At 36.9% G+C, this 20,703-nt stretch overlaps 1 protein-coding gene across 1 annotated transcript in view; it reads right to left on the reverse strand.

The window, feature by feature from the left end:
* Positions 1 to 20,703, reverse strand: part of Pla2g4a (phospholipase A2, group IVA (cytosolic, calcium-dependent)) — a 127,969-nt gene that overhangs the window by 87,346 nt on the left and 19,920 nt on the right. The window contains exons 2-3 of the mRNA XM_013021849.1: positions 14,050 to 14,149; positions 5,999 to 6,080 (exon numbers count right to left, since the gene is read on the reverse strand). Coding sequence (XP_012877303.1) covers positions 5,999 to 6,080; positions 14,050 to 14,082 — 115 coding nt within the window. The 5' untranslated portion in view covers positions 14,083 to 14,149. The remainder of the gene's footprint in view (positions 1 to 5,998; positions 6,081 to 14,049; positions 14,150 to 20,703) is intronic.

The following is a 20,703-nucleotide window of genomic DNA, read 5'->3' on the forward strand; positions in this document are numbered from 1 at the left end:
TAAAATAGTATCTAACACATTACACATCATAATATTATAAAACTGGGTTAAATATAATGAGTGTCAAAACTTTTTCTGAACCTGGGTGTTGGTGGCTCACCCATGCAATCCTAGTTATTCAGCTAAGAGCTCAGGATCATGGTTCAAAAACAGCATGAGAAAGACAGTCTGTGAGCCTCTAATCTACAAATAACAAACAAAAAGCCAGAAATGGAAGTATGGCTTAAGTGGTAGAATATCAGTGTTAAGCAAATAAAATCAAGTAAGAGTACAAAGCCCTGCGTACAAGTACACACACACTCCAGTGTCTCCTAAATGTCAAAGGAAAGTTAGGTCCATTTGCCATCCTATAACTCTCCTTAGACATGACAATATTTATGATGCTAAATGTACACAGGAAAAGATTGCAGTTTCCAACAAAAGTAGGACACAAGAACAAATCCTCAGTGCCTATCCAAGGAAAGAAATTTCAAAATCTAATATTTGTATGGTTATTTTATCATTTACAAACACATGACAGCATTCATTTTTCTCATTTCATGTAGGATGAAATGTAGAATGAAGCAGGACTTTCTGTAGTCCTGAATTCTCAAACTAGCCTCTATTACTACACCTATGATTTTCCCAAATGAGCAGAAATTCAGTGAATAATAATAAAATATATTTTTAAAAAGAAAGAAATTCAGTGAACACTTGATTCATATCAGCTATTTTATTTGGTTATAAAATGAGATTTATTGGCCAAAATTGTAGGTTCCATTTGTTAAAGCCACACTAAAATTTTCACCAACCGAAAATCTTCTCATTCTGGTCCTCTCACAAACACCTCACTTCTATTACAAGAAGAAAGAGCACAGAATTTGGAGTTTACCACTGTCACCATGCCAAATCCATAACAACTTCTTACAACTTCATGAGGGAGAGCTGTATCATTAGCAAGTTAATTCAGATTACATATTTCAGAAATAAGTATATGCCAATGGCTTTTAGGCAGGTGCAAATTGGAACTTTCAAGCACTTTCAAATTAACCTTGAACATAAGAAAGTAGGGACGGGTTGGCACTGGGGCACTGGGTACATAAGAGACAATGCAGTAATACTGGGATTGGCAACCATATATCAGAAGGACTGGCAACCAGTTTGCTTTTGGTTGACCAAGGATCTTCAGATGAAAACTAAGAAATGAAAGAGATGTTATAATTAAAATGTAAATCCAAGCTGGGGGTGATGACTCACGCACTTAATCCCAGCGCTTATGAAAGCTAAAGCAGGAAGTCCGTGAGTTTGAATCCAGGTTAAGCCTCTCCACATAATGAAATGTGGTATCAGAATAGCCCTAATTAATTAATTAGCTAATGAAATAAGATGTTAGCTCTGCACTAGCCTTGAACTGAAGAGCTAAGGGACAGTGCCCAGGCCCAGAGTTCAAGCCCCACGACTAACCCCCAGAAAAGGGGGAGGCTGGGAAGGTGGATCAATGGAAGGATGCTTTCCTTGCATGCATGAGGCCCTGGGTTCGATTCCTCATCATCACATAAGCAGAAAAAGCCAGAAGTGGCACTGTGGCTCAAGTGGTAGAGCATTAGCCTTGAGCTGAAGAGCTTGAGGGATAGTGCCCAGGCAGAGAGGTCAGGCCCCATGACCAACACAAAAAAAGTCTCAGAGACATGTATGCCCAGGCTGGTTTCAAAATTCTCAGATCTCACCCTCCTGAGTAGCTAGGATTACTGGCAACAGCCAACAGTACCTGGATTCTTGAATAAGTTGTGAAATCATGACAAATAGTAAAGAGTGCAGAAGAAGGTAAGCAGCTCCCCATAGTCAGAATACCAGCAAATGGCAGAAGCAAAATTGGCACCCAGGTAATTTTGATTCTAGGTACCACACTTGCTCCTAACCTATGAAATATGTTGACTAGGGGTGGGGAGACAAGAGAGTGTGGGAGGTGAATAAGATCAAAGTATATCATATAAAGGTATAAAAATTTCATAATGAAACCCATTACTTTGTACAATATGTTGGTGCTGTGCAAAAAAAAAAAAAGATGTTAGCTCTGACCCCCTCAGAAAATAGTTTATGGAATGCTGCTTGTTTTGTTATGATGTTTTAACAATGCACAAGTGTATTTGTACATACAGTTACTTAGTATAATGTATCAATTTTATATATGTGTTATAAGTATATAAGTCTTAGTATTACCAAAATCAAAGAATTCATATGCAGATATTTTTCCAGGATATAGCTATTTGATTGTTTGGCATTATTAAGAAAATACAAGCAAAGCAAAGAACCCTGAGAGTCAGCTGTCACACTTTACCAACATATAGAAGGTTGAAAAGTTATTTTTTAATATTTTTATTTTTGTGAAATTACTTTTTAATAATATAAGCTTGGATTGTAGGATCCTGTTTTTCTGGTCTTCCAGATCTTAGTTTTAATTTTTAGTTATATAATTTCTAAAACATTTTAGAGGTTTTATTCTTATCCATCTTTAAAGAACTTTCATATACAAATAGATCAAATTTATCTTTCTTGATCATTTGAATAGCTTAAGTATATCAGGAAATATCATTAAAACTATTCTCAGAAGAGTATACCTATACCTTTTCTCATGACAATACCTATAACTTCTGAAAAATGAGGTGTTTGGTACTAGTCTTTTGCCTTTTTAGCCTAACCTTCCCATGCACTGTATTTCTCTAAACCTTCCTCTTATTCCTTCTTGTCATTTCCCAACTTCCAGCAGACAGATGGTCACTACAAGAGACTGGCTACCACTCTCTACCAATTACAATAATTACATATTATAGTATAATACCATATATTATAATGAGATACAATATATAATACTTATAAAATATAATGATAATGAGAGATATCATGGATAATGTAATAAATTATAGAAAACGAGCCAACTTATAAGTGGTGAATACACATTTTAACATAATATCCTTTTCTTCTGGCAGTTCATCACAGTGCCTGATCCTTTCATAGGTATTTTAAAAAAGAAACTTATAAAGGGTACTTTAAAAAAGAAACTTCTAGAGCTGAAGGATCTAACTGTGTCATGTAAAATTTGGGGACCCAAAACACAGCTTTATTCTCTTTTCCATATATATTATAGTCAGTAGCCACTGCCCAAGGGTCTGGGACCTGGTACAAACAAACTCCTATTCACACCAGTTGGAAAGAACAGTACAGACCCTGAGCTGCTGTTGGAAGGATGCATCATAACCACAGTGACAGCCATTGTCTCTATACAAAAGAACCCTTCTGCTTTGCCTAAAACATAATTACTATGTTTTAAAAGTCAAATTAGGTCAATCTTTTGCATGCCTGGCTAATAATTGGCACAGTGTTAAGTACAATAAAGAATGGTCTTTTCAACAAATAGTACAACCTGTTAGCTCGGCTGTAAAGCCTTACAAACCTTATAAGGCTTTTCCTTAAGGCCCTGGGAAATTCAGGTCTTTACAGTGGCTTTTATTATAGGTTCTCATTCACAGGAGCTTTTCTCCCAGAGACTTGCCAGTTAAAACAATGGATGTTCAAAGATCATAAATAAGAAAATAAGAAAAACATCAGTAACAGTGATTAGATGGACAGACTGTCTATAATTTAATACACCACACTGTGATTCACACCAGTTTAAAAGAGACTGTCATTGTTCCCACACACATCTGTCAGATTCTACTTCCCATTCTTATTTCTTATATCTACACATTAGTCTATACCCACCTCGGGCTCCACTATAGAGCTCATATTCTTTATTTTTCTTAAAATTAAAGATTTCCCTCTCTATCAGAGACTTTTCATATTTTAACAAGCTTGAGTCTTTCTTATGCCTTTAAGAAAATGACTTACAAGAAAGAAAAAAACCACTTGTGTTCCTATCTTGGGGTTCATTAACATCATCTTATCTGGTCATATGTATATAGCTTTTGACCTTTTCTACTTGTCTCAGACATATACTAGTTATTACAAATAAAGGAAACCATGGGACCTATGTTTCTTTGGGCCTGGCTTACTTCACTTAATATAATTTTTTTCCAAGTCTTTCCATTTCCTAACAACTGGGCGATGTTCCTTCCCAACGGAATAACCTTTGTTTTCACTGTATTTGATGTTGGTATAATTCGGGGAGGGGAAGGGAATAAACAAAATGTTTAAATGGGGATACAGGTTGACCCATTGCAACAATGAGATGTACAAGACACTATGTTGAAAAACGAACTTTACAATTTAGGTGGGTGGGGGGAGTGTAGTTGTGGAGGTGGGAGGGAAGGGATGATAGGGGAAAAACAAAGGAGGAGGCAAGAATGCCTTGCTCATGTAACTGTAACCCCTCTGTACAGTATTTTCACAGTTAAAAATTTATTAAAACAAAAAGAAAATGACTTGCTACCTTCTCCTCCAATATTTTTAATATTCTTAGTATTTATTATACTGTACTATGAACAGAATGTTTTTCAATCATGGTACTTGTTAATTACTAAAAGTCTATCAAATTCTTGCTGTTGTACACATATGTTAAGAAAAATCAGTCCTAATCTTTAATTACTTAAGGCTATTGCTCTGTTCTGCTACCTTTGAATGTGGTGTTTTTCCTGTGAGACTTCTTGCTCTCACCCCAGGAAATTCTTCTCTTGAAGACTGGTCTAAAGGTCACTTTCGTAAGTGTGATATCATCATAGAGTATCTTTGATCACATCTTTTGGCTTATGACGCCTTCTCCAAGGCAAGCCACAAAATCCAGAATTTCTCTTCTTCAAGACCAGTCACAGAACTTCTACTTTTTCTTCATCTTTGTGTCTTGGACAGCCTTCTGATCCATACCCTAGAGGGAAGAATGCTGCCCAGAGAGGCCTAGAAGAATGCTGGGGCAGACAGACCAGGACTGGCTTTCCACACCCAGTCTGTTACCATTAGGTATGAACTGCAGTCTCCACAGACACCCAAAAGACAAGGTTCTCAGCACCCCAGCATAACTGAACAAGAAGATCCAAGCTGGTGACACTTAGAGGAGAAGGTACAGAAATGTTATTTCCTAAACCCTGTACTTCACTCTACACATTGTCTCGCTCACTAATATACTTTATAAATCTTTTCTAGTAAAGTGTCAAATATAAATAAGTGTTTCTCAGTTCTGTGAGCTGCTCCAACAAGTTAAGGGAATACAATATTAGGTTTAGGGAGAGATAGCTGCTGGATAAAACAACCTAGGACTTGAAACTGATTTCAGATACCCCCACATCTGGTATCAGAAGTTTTCTTTGATGGCTGTGGTATGATGACAGAGACAAAACAAAACAGGCTATCTGTTTTTCGGCCTTATTGCAGGAAAGTATTCTCTATTCCTCACAATGATAATTTACAGTTTTGTTCTTTCTTTAAAACTTGTTCTGAGGATTAAACTACCCATTCTCCTATTTTGGCAAAAATCATAAACTGTACCAAATACAACATCTTAATATTTATTTCTCCTTCTTTCCCAACTTCCATTAACCTTAATCATTTGAATTATATGATTAACAGGAAAAACATTTTAAAGATCCTGCCAATGAATTATTTCACATCTTTGCAGATGCTCTTAGGCCAGTTTCTATAACTATCCCACACATAACTAACATCCACACTAGAGTGGGAATTAGAGACACTGCATTTGCTATTCCTCTAAGCACAATATCTTGCAGAAGCACTTGTTTGAAATCTTGACGCAGCCCTCTTCCCTGACAGAATGAAACCGAACCTTGAATTCCAGAGACCTTTATGTCATCGGTCATTTTGTCTGACTACAGGTGCACTTGGCTAATGTAAAGGCTATTCTCACAGAAAACCAGGTCAGAAACTCTTCAGATTATCTCAGACAATCTCATTTAAGGAAGGAAAAGCTTCCAGCTAATCAAGGAACTCAAGCAAATGAACGCTGCTCCAGAGCTCAATATTTGCAAAACACAAAAACAAAAACAAAACAAAACAAAACACCTAAGGTACTTACGCATGTCACCAAAAGTCCCCTTAGTCACTTTAGTGGCTCTTAATACCACCACTGTGAATTTATGGGAGTACTGGTGCTCCACCTAGAAATAGAATGATAATGAAGTTAAAATAATTATTTCCTTGAAGCCAGTAAAAGCATTCTAGCTGAAAATAAGTAAACACATACCAGAAACATTCTTTGATATTAACGTCTGTCCCCTTTGTACTCTTGTACACCGATCATTGAAAGTTTAGATCGTTATTTAAAATGTTTCTACAGCTTGACTGTTAGAACTTCTTTGCTGTCAGGTTTAACAAGGACTAACAGAAAAATATACAGCAGGGCTTCATGTACTCGAGGAGCAGAGTCAGCCTGTGTACCAGCTGACTAGGAAACCAGGGTTTAGAAAGGTGAGCCCAGAGCACGATCTTTGCATCACTCAGCTGTGTTTGTTTTTATTGTTGCTGCTCAATATTAATCAAAAGTTGTTTTTCCTTTCTGGTTTCTTCTAAAGGACAACTTCTAGGGAAATTGTCAAAATACTTTGGTCAACCTGTATCCTTATTTCAGCATTTTGTTATTTCCCTTCAACCACTCTTTCTAAGGGCTACTGGAATTAATGAGACAGTATCAAGTGATTATAATTTGCATTGTCTAAGAATGCAAATTATTCTCAAGAAATAATCCCTGGCTATGTTTCCTGAAGGCAGTATCATTGCAGAGTAGCCTAGTTGGACTGGGTTCTGACTTGGACAGGAGACTTGGGTTAATGGCACAGGGATAGTGCCAGAGGAATTATCATTGAATGTACATCCAGTGTTCCCCAGGAGAAACGAATGAGTCAGGATAATGCTAGGTGGTAGCTGGCAGTTTAAGATGTCCTATTTCTATAGAGATGTCAAATCTCAATCTAATCCACTAGTTTAGTCACAAAGATTAAGTCCTGCCTGCAGGTCAAGTATTACCTTACTCTGAGTATCTGTCTTCACTCTAATCTTTTTCACAGGGCAAACCAAAACCCTGTTTTCTTTTCACAATTAAAATTTACCATGCATTGGGAAAACAACTGTGTATTAAGTTTATACTAGCAAATTATATTGGTATCTTTAACTAAAATGATTAGCATTTGACAAAAGAACTAACATGTATGAAACCAATTTGGGGATTTGCCCATTCAGAATTATACTGTTAACAAAAACCAAAGAAAAAGTCATGAAACAAATTTGTTGGAAGAAGAGGTAGATTCTTCATGAAACTATTTTTTGTCTTTACTTAACCATCATTACCTAATATTAATCAAAATTAAAGATTACAAATATGATAGGAATCATGGGATATAATTCTGAGGCCAGAGATTGTCATCACTAAAATCAAAAACAAGAATTCAAACAGATCTCAGCACTGGTTTTAAAGAAATACTGTCATATTGCTCTTATCTCTAAGTCATGGATTTTTTTTCTGTTTACTTATTGTGAGTTTCACTTTCTGACATGGAGTTTCATTCTAATATAAGTAACAAGCATAGGCTTGTATATTGTTATTATTTTCCCACTTTTTAGGCTAACATATATTTGTAATATGACACTATCCTATGATGCTTTGACAAAGGTGTGTCGGTTATTTTGCCTAAGTTATTTTAATGTCCCAAATGCCTATACTACTCACAGATTTGTGTTAAAAATCATAATCAGAAATATAACTTGATTCTGGGCACTGTTGGTTCACATCTATAACCTTAAACAACTCAAGAGATTGAAATATGAGTATAGCAGTTCAAAGACAATCCTGACAGAAAAATCCATAAGACTCTCATCTTCAATTAACCACCACAAAGCCAGAAATAAAGCTGTAGCTCAAGAGGTAGAGTGTTAGTCTTGAATTAAAAGGCCTAGGCCCTAAGTTCAAGCCCCAGTACTAGCACTCCTTCCAAAAATATGTATGACTCAAGATTCTTCTCTTGCTTAAGCAAGAAACTTGTCACTTGTACAATAAGTAAACACATCAAGTTTGGAAATATGTGTGTCTTTTCAATGTAAATATAAAATATACTTTCACTACAAGAATTGTTTTAAAGAGACAGGTTCTCACTAGAGAGTTTAGACTAACCTCAAACTCACAATCCAGGCTCAGCCTTCTGAGTACTAGGATTATAGGCCTGCCTTTCATACAATAAAATTTTAGGTCCTTTCTTAATCAAAATCACAGTGACTTCTGAAGCAGTAAAAAAAAGTATCAGCACAGTTCTAAAATACTCATTTAATGACAGAGCCACAGTGAAGTTATAGTAATTATAGTAACTATAATATCATTACAATACCTAACATGAAACAGTCACATGAACACTTAGCACCATAATTAAAATTTCAGTACAACTTCTCTGGTAGAAATTAATAAATAAATTAAAGCAAAACTTGACCTGAATAGAATAGTGATTACTAGAGACTGAAAAGGTTGCTAGGGAGTGGAAGAAGACAGCAAAAAGGATAATTGAACAAAAACAATGCATGCTACATTCATATATGGAAATATCACACCAAATTCATTAATACGTCTAGTTAAAGTATTAATTTAAAAAACTTTAAGAAGTTTCATCTACAACATAGACACAAATATGAACAGTCCTTTCACATACAGATAGCCATTTCAATATTACTCAAAACTATCTAGAAAACAGAGCCTGGAACCAGCATTAAATCTGTCCCAAAACTGCTAGTTTCCTCGGGAGCCTAACCAAGACAAATAAAGTTCCTCCTAAAGGATCATTTCTATAGATACTTTTTTATTTATTGTAATTCTCAGTACAAAATTAAAGACTATTGACCACTACTGAAATCAAGAGTAAAGACAAATCTCAACAAGCACAACAGAGTAGCTAAACTATACTTGCAATGCTTCAGGAGTTGAAAGTCAGCTTAACCGATGACCACATGCAAATGGAAACCACTGAGATCTCACAAAGGATAAAATGGAAACATGAGAACTGAAAGACAAGGATGTTGTCCTAGGGATTGTTTCTAACCTATGTTTTATAGTAAAGAAGCAGAAAGGAGACTATTAGCTGAAATGTGTATGCTTTTATCTCCAAAGAAAAGCCTGTGGAAGGAGATAGCTAGAATCAAAAAAAGAGAAGTATCTGCTTGAATGAGATACTTGAGTTTGAGATTGAGATTAGCATTTGAGTTGGTGAATTCATTAGGCTATCCTTCCCCAAAGTGGTTGAGGGAATCTGAATAAACTGAAGTCAGAGGACAGAAGAATTTATCTACTTTGTCTTGCCTCACTAGTTGAGCTGAAACATCTCATCCCATCCTGTCCTGAATTTACACCATTTAATCTCCTGATTTTCAAACCTTTAGGCCAGTACTGAAAAATATACCAGCTTGAGAAGGCAGAACATCTCAGCCTCCAGGACTGGGTGAACCAATCCTTCAAAACCAATTCATTAATTAATACCTGTGTCTTCTAATGAACAGCGACTACTAGCTTCTCTCTTCCTGAGTTTTCTAGATTGTAGTAGCACACACAGAAAATAAACTGCTATAGACTCATAATCAGTTTGTGTATCTTTCTCTAACTTTGAAATCAGAGCTTAGAGGCGCACACACACACACACACACACGTGTGCGCATATGTGTGTGTGTGCGTGTGTGTGCATGTGTGTGTGTGTGTGCATGTGTATACCAGTTTTGGGGCTTAAACTCATGGCCTAGGCAGTGACCTTGAGCTTTGTACACAAAAGGCTAGCACTCTAACACTTTAAGACACTGTTCTATTCATTTCTTATTTGGTAATAATTTGGAGATAAAAGTCTCACAGACTACCCTGCCCAGGCTAGTGTTGAACCACAGTCCTCGGATCTCAGCCTCTGAGTAACTAGGATTACAGGTGTGAGCCACGGCACCTAGCCCAGTTTAGCTATTTTAACGGTGTTATTTCCCACTAATAGCTCCTTATTTTCTAACTTCTCTGGGAACAGACCACTTTGCTAAGCTCAAAAACACTTTCTGTACACAGCAATTTTATTATTCATAAAAGCCCTGCCAGACAGACACAGAGGGTACGATTCACGCCTTCTTTGTAAGAGGCAAAGTCCCAGTGCTCATAACTTTGTAACTTGTAAGACTAAAAACACCACAGAAACACTAGTTCTTTGATTGCTTATCCAGGGGTGGTAGGTTTTTTTTTTATTACTGGAATAATACCTTGCCACATTTTGGGTAAAACTTCCAGTCATCCTACAATGACATTTTTAGAAGACTTTTGCATTATAGCCAGCAGTTATGCTGTCATTCCCATGTTTCTAATAGGAGGCCAACTTCATTTTCTGTAAATGTGGTCAGTGACCCTCCATTAATAGGAGGTAGGATTATTTGTGGGTCATTTTACTTCAAAAATATGACTCGTATTTGCAGGGTAAAAAGGTGGACATTTTCATCATTTTTTAAATTTATTTTTAATAAGTTTTTTATTGTGAAAATTCTGTGCAGAGGGGTTACGGTTACATGAGCAAGGTAATGAGTACATTTCTTATCGAGCACTGTTGCCTCCTCCTTTTGTTTCTAATGTATTTATAAGGTACCATGTGATTTCTTTGTTGCTTTGTATGTCCCTCCCCCACGGTATAACCCCTGTTTTCACTGTATTTGATGTGAGTATAATTTGGGGAGGGGAAGGGAAAAAACAAATTGTTTAAATAGGGATACAGGTGGACCCATTGCAACAATGAGATGTAGAAGATACTATGTTGAAAAACAAACTTTACAATTTAGGCTGGGGGGGAGGGGAGAAGGAGGGAAGTGTAGTTGTGGAGGTGGAATGATCTCTCCTTATAAAGTTGATGCCTCTCTGGTTAAAAAAAAAAAACATATACACACAAAAAGAAAACTTTTCACAAATTCTGAAAGCACAAATATCTTTAAGGTTGGAAAGCATATGCTAAATCTAGAAAAATGGGAAATAATTCTATCACATATACATTGTATGTGTGTGTGTGTGTGTGTGTGTGTGTGTGTGTGTGTGCGCGCGCGCGCGCACGCATATGCTTGAACTCAGGGCCTGAGCACTGTTCCTTATATTTTTGTCTCTCGAGGCTAGCACTCTAGCATTTAAGCCATAGTTCCACTTTTGGCTCTTTATGGTTAACTTGGGATAAGCATCTCACAGAATTTCTTGCCTGGGCTGGCTTTGAACTGTGGTCCTCAGATCTCATGATCTCATCCTCTAATGAGCTAAGATTAGAAGAGTGAGCCACCAATGGTAGCATCACTGAAAATAGAAGCTTGTTGGCTTCAAACCCTTGTCCCTGCACCCTAAGTGTGGCAAAAATCAGCCCAATCTCATGTGCCTACAGACAAGTAAACGGTTTACGCCTTTCTGGAACAAAAACTCAGTTTTAGTTAGCTAGCTTGATTTTCCCCATCTTCCCTTATTGCTAATATTGGTTTGTGCTGAGCATATTAGCTTACATATTTTGAAGAATGCTTCTCTAGCCAAGACTTGATACTGGTAACAGCAACCGAAAACAGATACTATTACTGAGCCTTAAAATATTCCATGTAGTTTGATTTCTAAATAGTCTCTGATTTCCAAACACATTTTAAGTACATAATGCATATTAGAAGAAGAATATAGCAAATGTTGGTGGCTCACACCTGTAATTCTAGCTACTCAAGAGCTGAGATGGAGTGGATCATGGTTTGAGATCAGGCAGAGGGAAAAAGTTGAGAGACCCAATCTCAACAACAACAACAAAGCTGATATGGTTATATATGCCTGCTTATATATCCCAGGTACAGTGGGGAATATAAATAGATTGATCGTGGTCCAGACTGGCCAGGCAAATAAACAAGATCATATCTCAAATACAATCAGAATATAAAAGACTGGATGTATTATTTAAGTGGCAAAGCACTTGCATAGCAATCACAGGTTTGTGATCTGCCATACTGAATTTCTTTCATCACCTTTCATTCCTGATCACTTGAGCTACAATTCCAGATCTTTTGTTTTTAGTTTTTTAATTAAGTTTTTTTATTGTGAAAATACTGTACAGAGGGGTTACAGTTACATGAGCAAGGTAATGAGTACATTTCTTATCAAGCATTGTTGCCTCCTCCTTTGTTTTTCTCCTACCATCCCTTCCCTTCCACCTCCACAACTACACTCCCCCCACCTCTACCCCCCCATACCCCCACCTAAATTGTAAAGTTCATTTTTCAACATAGCATCTTGTTGCAATGGGTCAACCTGTATCCCTATTTAAACCTTTTGTTTTTTCCTTCCCCCCCCCACAAATTATACAGACATCAAATACAGTGAAAACGGGTTATAACGTGGGGGAGGAACATACAAAGAAACAAAAAAAATCACGTGGTACCTTATAAATGCATTAGAAACAACAGCAAGAAAGAAAAAAAACTTGTGTCTCTATCTTGGGGTTCATTTCACTTAATATCATCTTATCTGGTCATATGTACGTAGCTTTTGATCTTTTCTACTTGTCTGAGACATATACTAGATATTGCAAATAAGGGAAACTGTGGGACCTATGTTTCTTTGGGCCTGGCTTACTTCACTTAATATAATTTTTCTAAGTCTTTCCATTTATTTTGAGACAGGGTCAAATTGTCTTTGCTCAGGCTGGTCCCATTTGCTCCACTTCCTAAATAGCTGGGATTGAACGCATGAAGCGCCATGCCATGTTTAGGGTGGATATTTTAGTCTGAGTGAGAATTTCACAAATAAATGCAAATGTAAACCTTCATAAAGTTTAACAAGTAAGATTTACACACTATACTTGCTACACCTCAGTTTAAGAGTCAAAAAGAAAAGTTTGCAAAAGAAAACTAGTAACAAGAAAATGAAAAAAAGTAAACTGAGAAGATTCATAAAAACTATTTCTAGTCTATATAAACCTGAGTCTCGTGTTAAATTCAGCAAGGAAATTTTTTTATTATTGTTATCAAAAGAAAGAATGCGCATCTCCCATGAAGCTTGGAAAATTACATTCAATTACTAAAATTTGAATTACTCAACTCTTGACTCAAAAGCCAACCAACCATAGGAGTTTGTTTAAAGGTTTCTCACTAGGAAAAGATTACACAATTAATTGCCTTGGAAATGCATGCAAAAAACATCACCCTAAACTCAGATACTCATTTATCTTCTTTTCTCAAAATTATGTGAATGTGAAGGGTATAACTACACATTCACATGACGGCTGAGTCCTAGTCACAATTGTTTTAATTGTTGCATGAAAGTTCAGTGTTCGTATAGATGTTTTGGAATTTTTTCTGATTGAATTCCTTTTCTTCTGGAAATTTACAATGATAAAAAGAAGATATGACTTAGTTCTATTATGTACAATAGCCTAATTTACCACAGTAAGTGCTTGAGTATGAAATAGGGATACTGGGTCTAGTCTTGGCACCTTGGTGGGTGATGGGGACTTTCTAAAAACTCTTAGAGATGAAACCCCACCCTCAACTCCAGGTGATAAGCCTAAATTCAAGGGACTTGGACAATAGGTTACTGGACTGCCAGACCTGTACCATGAACTCCGGAGACTTGTTGAACTCTTTACCTCCCTGGGACTCTGCCCTTGACCATGACCCTACTTAGGCCCAAACACCTCAGCCATTCTTGCACCATGCTTCATGTCTCCTGACTCTCCTCAGGTCACTATGTCATCCCTCTTCTACTCTGAATTAGTCGATCTGGTTTGTTGAGATGGTTTTTCTGCTCTTTCTTTACTACCTTCATGGCTCAATTTCCTAACAGTATTACATGTATTTGAGGCTAGAAGTTTGGGGGGAACACGTCTGCTCACAAATGCCAGCTTTCTAATAAAGATTACTGATCTGACCTCGCAAAGTGTGGCTTTTCTTTTCTTTTTTTGGTTTTAAGTGTGGCTTTTCTGTATCTTGTGATCAAATTCTCTTACAGCAAGCAGAATAACAAACCCAAGGAGTTGTCAGAGTTTTACCTGACTAGTAACACCAGCAGTACATAGACACAAAAAATGCATTGCTCCTTTCCCAGAGAGAATGCATGAACAGTAAGTGACTTACTATAATATGTTGATAAGGATCTATAAAAGACATTTTGGTTTCAGCTTCAGAAATTTTCACACTTCAAAGGTCTTCTCTGGCACTCTATCTTCTTTTAAGCCTGAAAGATAAACAATCACCATTGTTAGCCTTCTCTTGCATACAGTTCCAAGATTTAAATGACCAGTATACAGCTTAGGAAGTGAAAGTCTACAGAAGGGGACCAGATGGGTTGAGCTCCCTAACTGTGTAAATGAATGACTAGAAACACAATGACTTAGGGAAAGGGTAAATATACTTTGATAGCATGGTTTCATTGCACATTTATTTGTTCAAATTTATTCTGTAATGATTAGAAAACTACAGTTTTCTGTTTTGATTTGCCAAGTATTTCAAGAGCCATGAATTAAAATTACAAGAAATGAAAAGTAGTTTTGTATTGTTTATAATTTAAGAGTACATCTCATTGGGTTTTTTTCAGTTATACACATTCACAACAAAAGAAAGATATTTCAATTTATCTAGTTTCATGTAGGAAATTTTTAATGCATCCATGTTAGTAATGATATTTCATAGAAATTTTTTAAATTTCATTCTAAGGCCTAAGAAGTAAATAAAAATATTTAAAGGAACAATTTTCTATTTCAGTTACAGTAAAACATTTTAATCTAGCTAGAGCAAGTTGATTTTCTATTCACTTAAGAGTTATATAATCTTCATCCTGGGCTATATCTCTTTTATGGTAACTGTACGAGTTAATTTTATTACTAAAGCAAAATACCTAAAGCTGAATAAATTAGAAAATTTTCATTTTGATTCATGAATCTTATCCAAAATTGAGAACCATATCTGCAAATGGCCTTCTTGATCTGATAATAGCCTTAGATAGTATAGCATCCCAAAGCAAGAGGTAAAGAACATGCATGTGGGGGTGAATAGGAAGGTTATCTTCTGGTCTATCTGACTCATCCTATGAAGCCAGAAAGATTCATTCAGGAAAGGAGTAGTCTAAAGACTTTACCAGATCTGAATTCATTCATTCACAAAGAATATCAACACCCAGCAGCCCCATGAACACCACAGCCCCATGTAGTCTCCTTCCACTTATACCTCACAATGGGGATTAACCTCCAGCATAAGTAGTATTTAAACCATAGCACCATTGCAGACTGCTACTTAACACTGGGATGGGCTCATGATTGTTAATTTACAAATATGATCATTCATTTCCTGTTGTAGTATAGTATGTCTGAGACTAGCATCTAAGTGTTCTTGAAACAAGTCTTTTTCTGTAAAGGAATAACAGCATAAAATAATACAGACAATTCCATCACCAGTGGCTCATATCTATAATGCCTAGCTACTCAGGAGGCTGAGATTTGAGGATTGCCATTTTAAGCCAACCCTGCGCACAAAAGGTTGTAAGATTCTTGTCTCCAATAAACTACTCAGAAAAATCTGGAAGTGGCACTGTGCTTCAAGTTGCTGGAGTGCTAGCCTTGAGAAATAAAAGCAGCTCAGGAACAGTGCCTAGGCCCTGAATTGAATCCCCAGGACTGGCAAAGAAACAAAACTAAAAAAACTACACAAAGAAGTAAGGTGATTGTTGACTCTGGCATTTGCATTTGATTTTATAATGAAATAAAGATATATACACACCTACATTAGGTGATACAGTCATAATTATTTATTTTCTAAGCTATTGTTATGATATATTACTTAAAATGCTTAATAATATCTAGACCTGCCATTATACTTGATGCTGATTCATTCAAAGGAGACCTACATCATTCCTCAGGTCACAACACAATGAATATTCTAGAATTTCTAGAACACATTCTTCTATAAAACACAGTATATGAATTACCTGCTTCATTTTCACCACCTACATCTAGCCAAGAAATGGTATACAAATATGAATCTTTCCAAACTTATAATGGGCCACATAGAGATCTTGAACCTAGGACCATCTTGTTTCCCTCCCTCTCAGGAAGTGGCCATGTCCATCCAGTTATAGGACAATGCCTGAGCAGTACTTCAAGGTTCAGCCCTTGAGGGAAAATCATGGTACTCTATCTGAAATAGCATACCAAGACTGAACAAGTTAATAATAACTAAAGATATCTATCCCATAATAATGTCCAATGCATGCAAGTCTTTCTTTTTAAAAATGATCACATGGATTCCTTAATAGTATTGTACATTGCCTTAAAAGGTATACAGTCTATTATAATTATTGTAGAAAACAGGAAATTTTGATGATTTGTTATACAATAACACTTACGATATACTTTGTGCTATAGTGAATCAGGTGTTCAATATGGCACTTTGCCCCTACAGATTCTATGCTTCACAGAGCCCCATAAAGAGTTTACAGGGCCATCCCATTCACAGTGACTTCCAGTAATATAAGCATCTGTTAGTTCATTCAACAGAGACATTTTTGCTAACTATCCAGTCTACACCAAGCACTGAGAATGTAAGAGTGAACAAGGCAGAACTGCTACTGTCAATAAATATGAAGTGGTAATAAATCCACTTTATATAAAAACCAAGCTCAGCTTAGTTTTTAATAGTCATCATTGGCCCAAAGAAGTAACACTTTCTGTGATTAATAACATCTTTTGTTGGAAGGGAATCCTTTTTTAATAAAGAAATGTTTTCTTTTTTTTTTGGGGGGGGGACCAGTCGTGGGACCTGAACTCTGGGCCTGGGAGCTGTCCCTCAGCTCTTCAGCTCAAAGCTAGTGCTCTACCACTTGAGCCACAGCGCCACTTCTGGCTTTTTTCTTATGTGGTGCTGAGGAATCAACCCAGGACCTCATGCATGCAAGGCAAGCACTCTACCACTGAGCCACCTTTCCAGCCCCAAGAGATATTTTCTTGTGTTCCTAGTGTTATAGAAAAATCAACAGGATCTGCATATTATGGTTTGCATACTGACTTGCTACCAAAGCTGAACACCTTTGTCTTTCACAATATAATACTTGCCAACAAAGGCTTTCATACTGAGCTACTTTCTCCTCTTTTCTATGTTACAGTCATTCTGGTTTTGTTTCTTCAAATGTATGATGCTCTCTGTTTCAAGGCTGTAACGTACCTCTTCTAACCTGCATCTTCTATCTATTCATTTATTCAGCAGACATTGAAATAGTATATTCAACTTCTATATGACAATTATTGTTCATTGCAGTGTATAATGAAGCAATATGATGGGCTAACTAGCTTCCTTCCCCTCTCAGAGGTTTCTGTTCACAGAGGATAATCAAGAAGCAAGTAATCCATAATCAGGAAGCAAGTAATCCAAATCATAAATGTAACAATAGTAGCCACATATGCAACTACTATACATATGTCTAAAATGTTAGATACACATAAACGGCAGGAAAAAAAGAATAGGCTGAGACTAGGCTCTGTAAAGAGATGATAGAGGAAGGAGGTAGAGAGGGAGTCAGAGGATTTGGAATATAACACAGGCAGGTAGGTAGTTGGAGGAAGTGAGAGAAGACATGTGTCTGGCAATGACAACCAAAAGCACAAGTGGTTTCTAATGAGGTTGAAAATACAGGCAAGGGAAGATTGTGCAGGGCCCCTTGCTAAGTCTGACTTACTCTTCAGGACTAAGCTTGAATGTTACTTCCTCAGAGTAGCTTTTTGTGGCCTTCAGAGGTTTGGTCTGCTTCCCCCCTGTGCACTCTGACTTCTTTAGTTCTTTCATTGTGCGTGTTTGCAATGGCTGCCTTTGCAGAGAGAACTAAAGATGCATAATTTGAGTGACACTCCTTATCTCCTTCAAAGAGTTGTCTCTTACGCAAAGCACAGTACCCAAACTACAGTAGGTTAACAGTAGGCTAAATGTCTGTTGGGCAGCATCGCTCAGTATTGCCACGTTTGTGTGCTGAGTGAAGGAAATTCATAGAAAAGTGTGGGCTTTCTGCTGATGGGCCTTGTCTTCGTTCTTGGAAAGTTTTCACATCATATGATGCTAAAAATGAATCTATATTTTTTTTAAAAAGCAGAACAAGTGAAATTTAAAGAAGGGTAAGACAAGTATTGAAGTTGCTTAAAGGAAATCTGTTGCTGGGCTCCAATGTTTTGTGTCAACAAATTTATTTCCTCTTTTCATTTCCAGCAACCAATTTATAACCATTCTCTTTACCCAACTATAGCTACAACTGTATTCGGTAGCCAGACTTGGACACAGACTCCTTGATATTAACATGAAAAAGTAAGAAATATGCTTAAGATAACTAACTCTCTTGATATATCTGTTATAATAATTCTCTTTCTCTCTGTCTGTCTGTCTGTATATCTCTCTAAGGTTAGGAGCTAGAAGATAACTTGCTATTAAACAAACATTTAATCACAACATTTAATCTTTTAGTCCTATTGCACTTAACTCCCTTTTGTTCTGTAATTCCATCCAGGAATAACTGTCCCCATTTTAATGAAAACTCAGTCAGCCTTAGAACTTTTCTGTTAACTTTTGGAAGAAGAAATAAATTCATAAAATGAAATGTCAGGTCCTTTCAAAGCTGAAGCCAGAGCCTATTGAAGGCATGGAAAAATGAAGTCACCTTCCCTGGGTTCAATCTTTACAAGCTATAAGATTTTGATAATTCTGACTTGGAGAAATATAATGAGAAAGAGATAATAGTAACAAAGAACTAATTACCTAACTGGGTCTGTTATAAACTGGGCCTGATATTTTTATCCTGAATATATTTTGTGGAGTCTTCTGACTACTCTAAATTTGAAGTCCCTTCTCTCTGGGTTCCCTAACTTCTGTAAATGCATTTCTACTCCAGTTGGGGCTTTGTTTCTTTTGTAGGCCCTGATGCATCCAGTTATCCAGTCCCAACTGCCTTTTGAAATATGGATGCTGGAACTAAGTAACTCCATCTTGTCCTCTCTGCCATCTTGACAGCTTGGTGGATGATGGGAACTTTCTGAAAACTCTCAGAGGTGAAATCTCACACAAGGTGAAGGGCATGCTTGAATTCCTAGAAGCAGGGGTAGGGGCAGGGACTTGGACAACAGGTAATTGGACCTGCAAGGTCGGTACCATGAACTACTGAGACTCTCTCTGGAGCCCACTGTGACCCTGCAGACGATCATGACTTTATTTAGAGGCAATCACTTCAGCGGCCATTTTGTGCCATGCCTCATGTCTCTGACTCTTATCAGGTCTCCATGGCATCCTACTTCAACTCTCCATTAGAGTTGATCTGATTTGTTGAGATCGTTTTTTCTACTCTTTCTTCATTCTACTTCCCTCGTGGTTCAGTTTCTTGACAGTATTAAGTACATTCAAGGTTGTAAAATTTGGAGGGACATGAGTCTGCTTGCTGTTGCTGGCTTTCTAATAAAGACCCCTGATTGGACCTATCAAAAATGTGGCTTCTTTGTATCTCTCGATTTAATTCCTGTGTAATAACACTTTACTCAGGGTTCCCATTATTACATGGAGAAAGCTCATAAGATTTACTTTCTTCCATAGATTCTGAGAATGCAATTATTCCAAAACTAAAACTTGGTTGTGCTATCTGTGTCTCTTCCAACTTCTCAAGCTAGAATGGTCACCAGTCTGCTACACAAGGCATAATTGAAATGTCTTTTTTAACTTCCTAATTTTCTAACAGTTCCTCTCCTTAACTGGGAGATTAAGAGGTAAAGTCCTTCTTTGGGAGAAAGAATTCCAAAACAAACAAACAAATAATAACAACAGCAAAACTTCCAAAATTCTACTCACATCTCTAGAAGTTCAATCTTCTATTACTTATGAAGGATTTAAAGGCTAGATTTATATAATACTTTCTATCTTTTTTATTTTTTACAAAATAGAAAACTTAGGCTGTTTAATAATTAATTCAAGTATTTTGTAGCTCGGCTATATTTTAGCATCTTGGCCAAAGTTTACAGTTTAAGGCAAATATAGTAGTTGACCAACTTTCAAAATGACAGAATAAAAAATTGCAAAGTACTCTTCCTTAAAAAAAAAATCATTGATCAAATGGGGAAGATTTACCTCAATGTGCCACATAAAGAACTCTGGAAACTAACCAAAGGACATACTACAAATGGAAAACATTTATTTTGATTAGCCAAACTACATTTTAAGGACAAGAGAAATTTGTGACGTTTTAAGGAGGAACTGTTCCTACCCTCCCCCAGTTCTATAGCACCGAGTTATGATTGGAAAGGCAGGGAAGCTTGAGGTGTGTGTGTAACTGCTGCCTCTTATCAGGATTGGCTAGCAAGAGTTTGGAGCAAGGAATGGAAAATTCCATGCTCAGGAGTTGTCAAAGCGATCACAGAAGCAAACACTTGGGGAAGTGGAATGCTAGCATCCATACTGGTTAAAGCAAATATTGAAAACAGAGGACTGGCCAGAGAGACAGAGACAGAGATAGAGACAGAGAGCAAGACAGAGAGATAGCCTTGCTAAGTCCTAGATTATTCCTGGTGGCCTAGAAAGCTGGAGTATATTCAAGGATATTAATACGAGGTCTCCTGAAGGCAGAAACTGAAAACCAGAGATGACTTATGAACTCCCTGGACTTTGAAAGCATTCACCAACTCACATACAGATCAAGTGGCAGAGTGGAAGACACACTCATTTAGGGTGTTTGAGTGAATCCTTGGTCAATCACTGGCTGACAAAGGACTAACGCTT

The sequence above is a fragment of the Dipodomys ordii genome, unplaced genomic scaffold (genome assembly GCF_000151885.1).
Source record: "Dipodomys ordii isolate 6190 unplaced genomic scaffold, Dord_2.0 Scaffold57, whole genome shotgun sequence".
In the NCBI taxonomy this organism is placed as follows: domain Eukaryota; kingdom Metazoa; phylum Chordata; class Mammalia; order Rodentia; family Heteromyidae; genus Dipodomys; species Dipodomys ordii.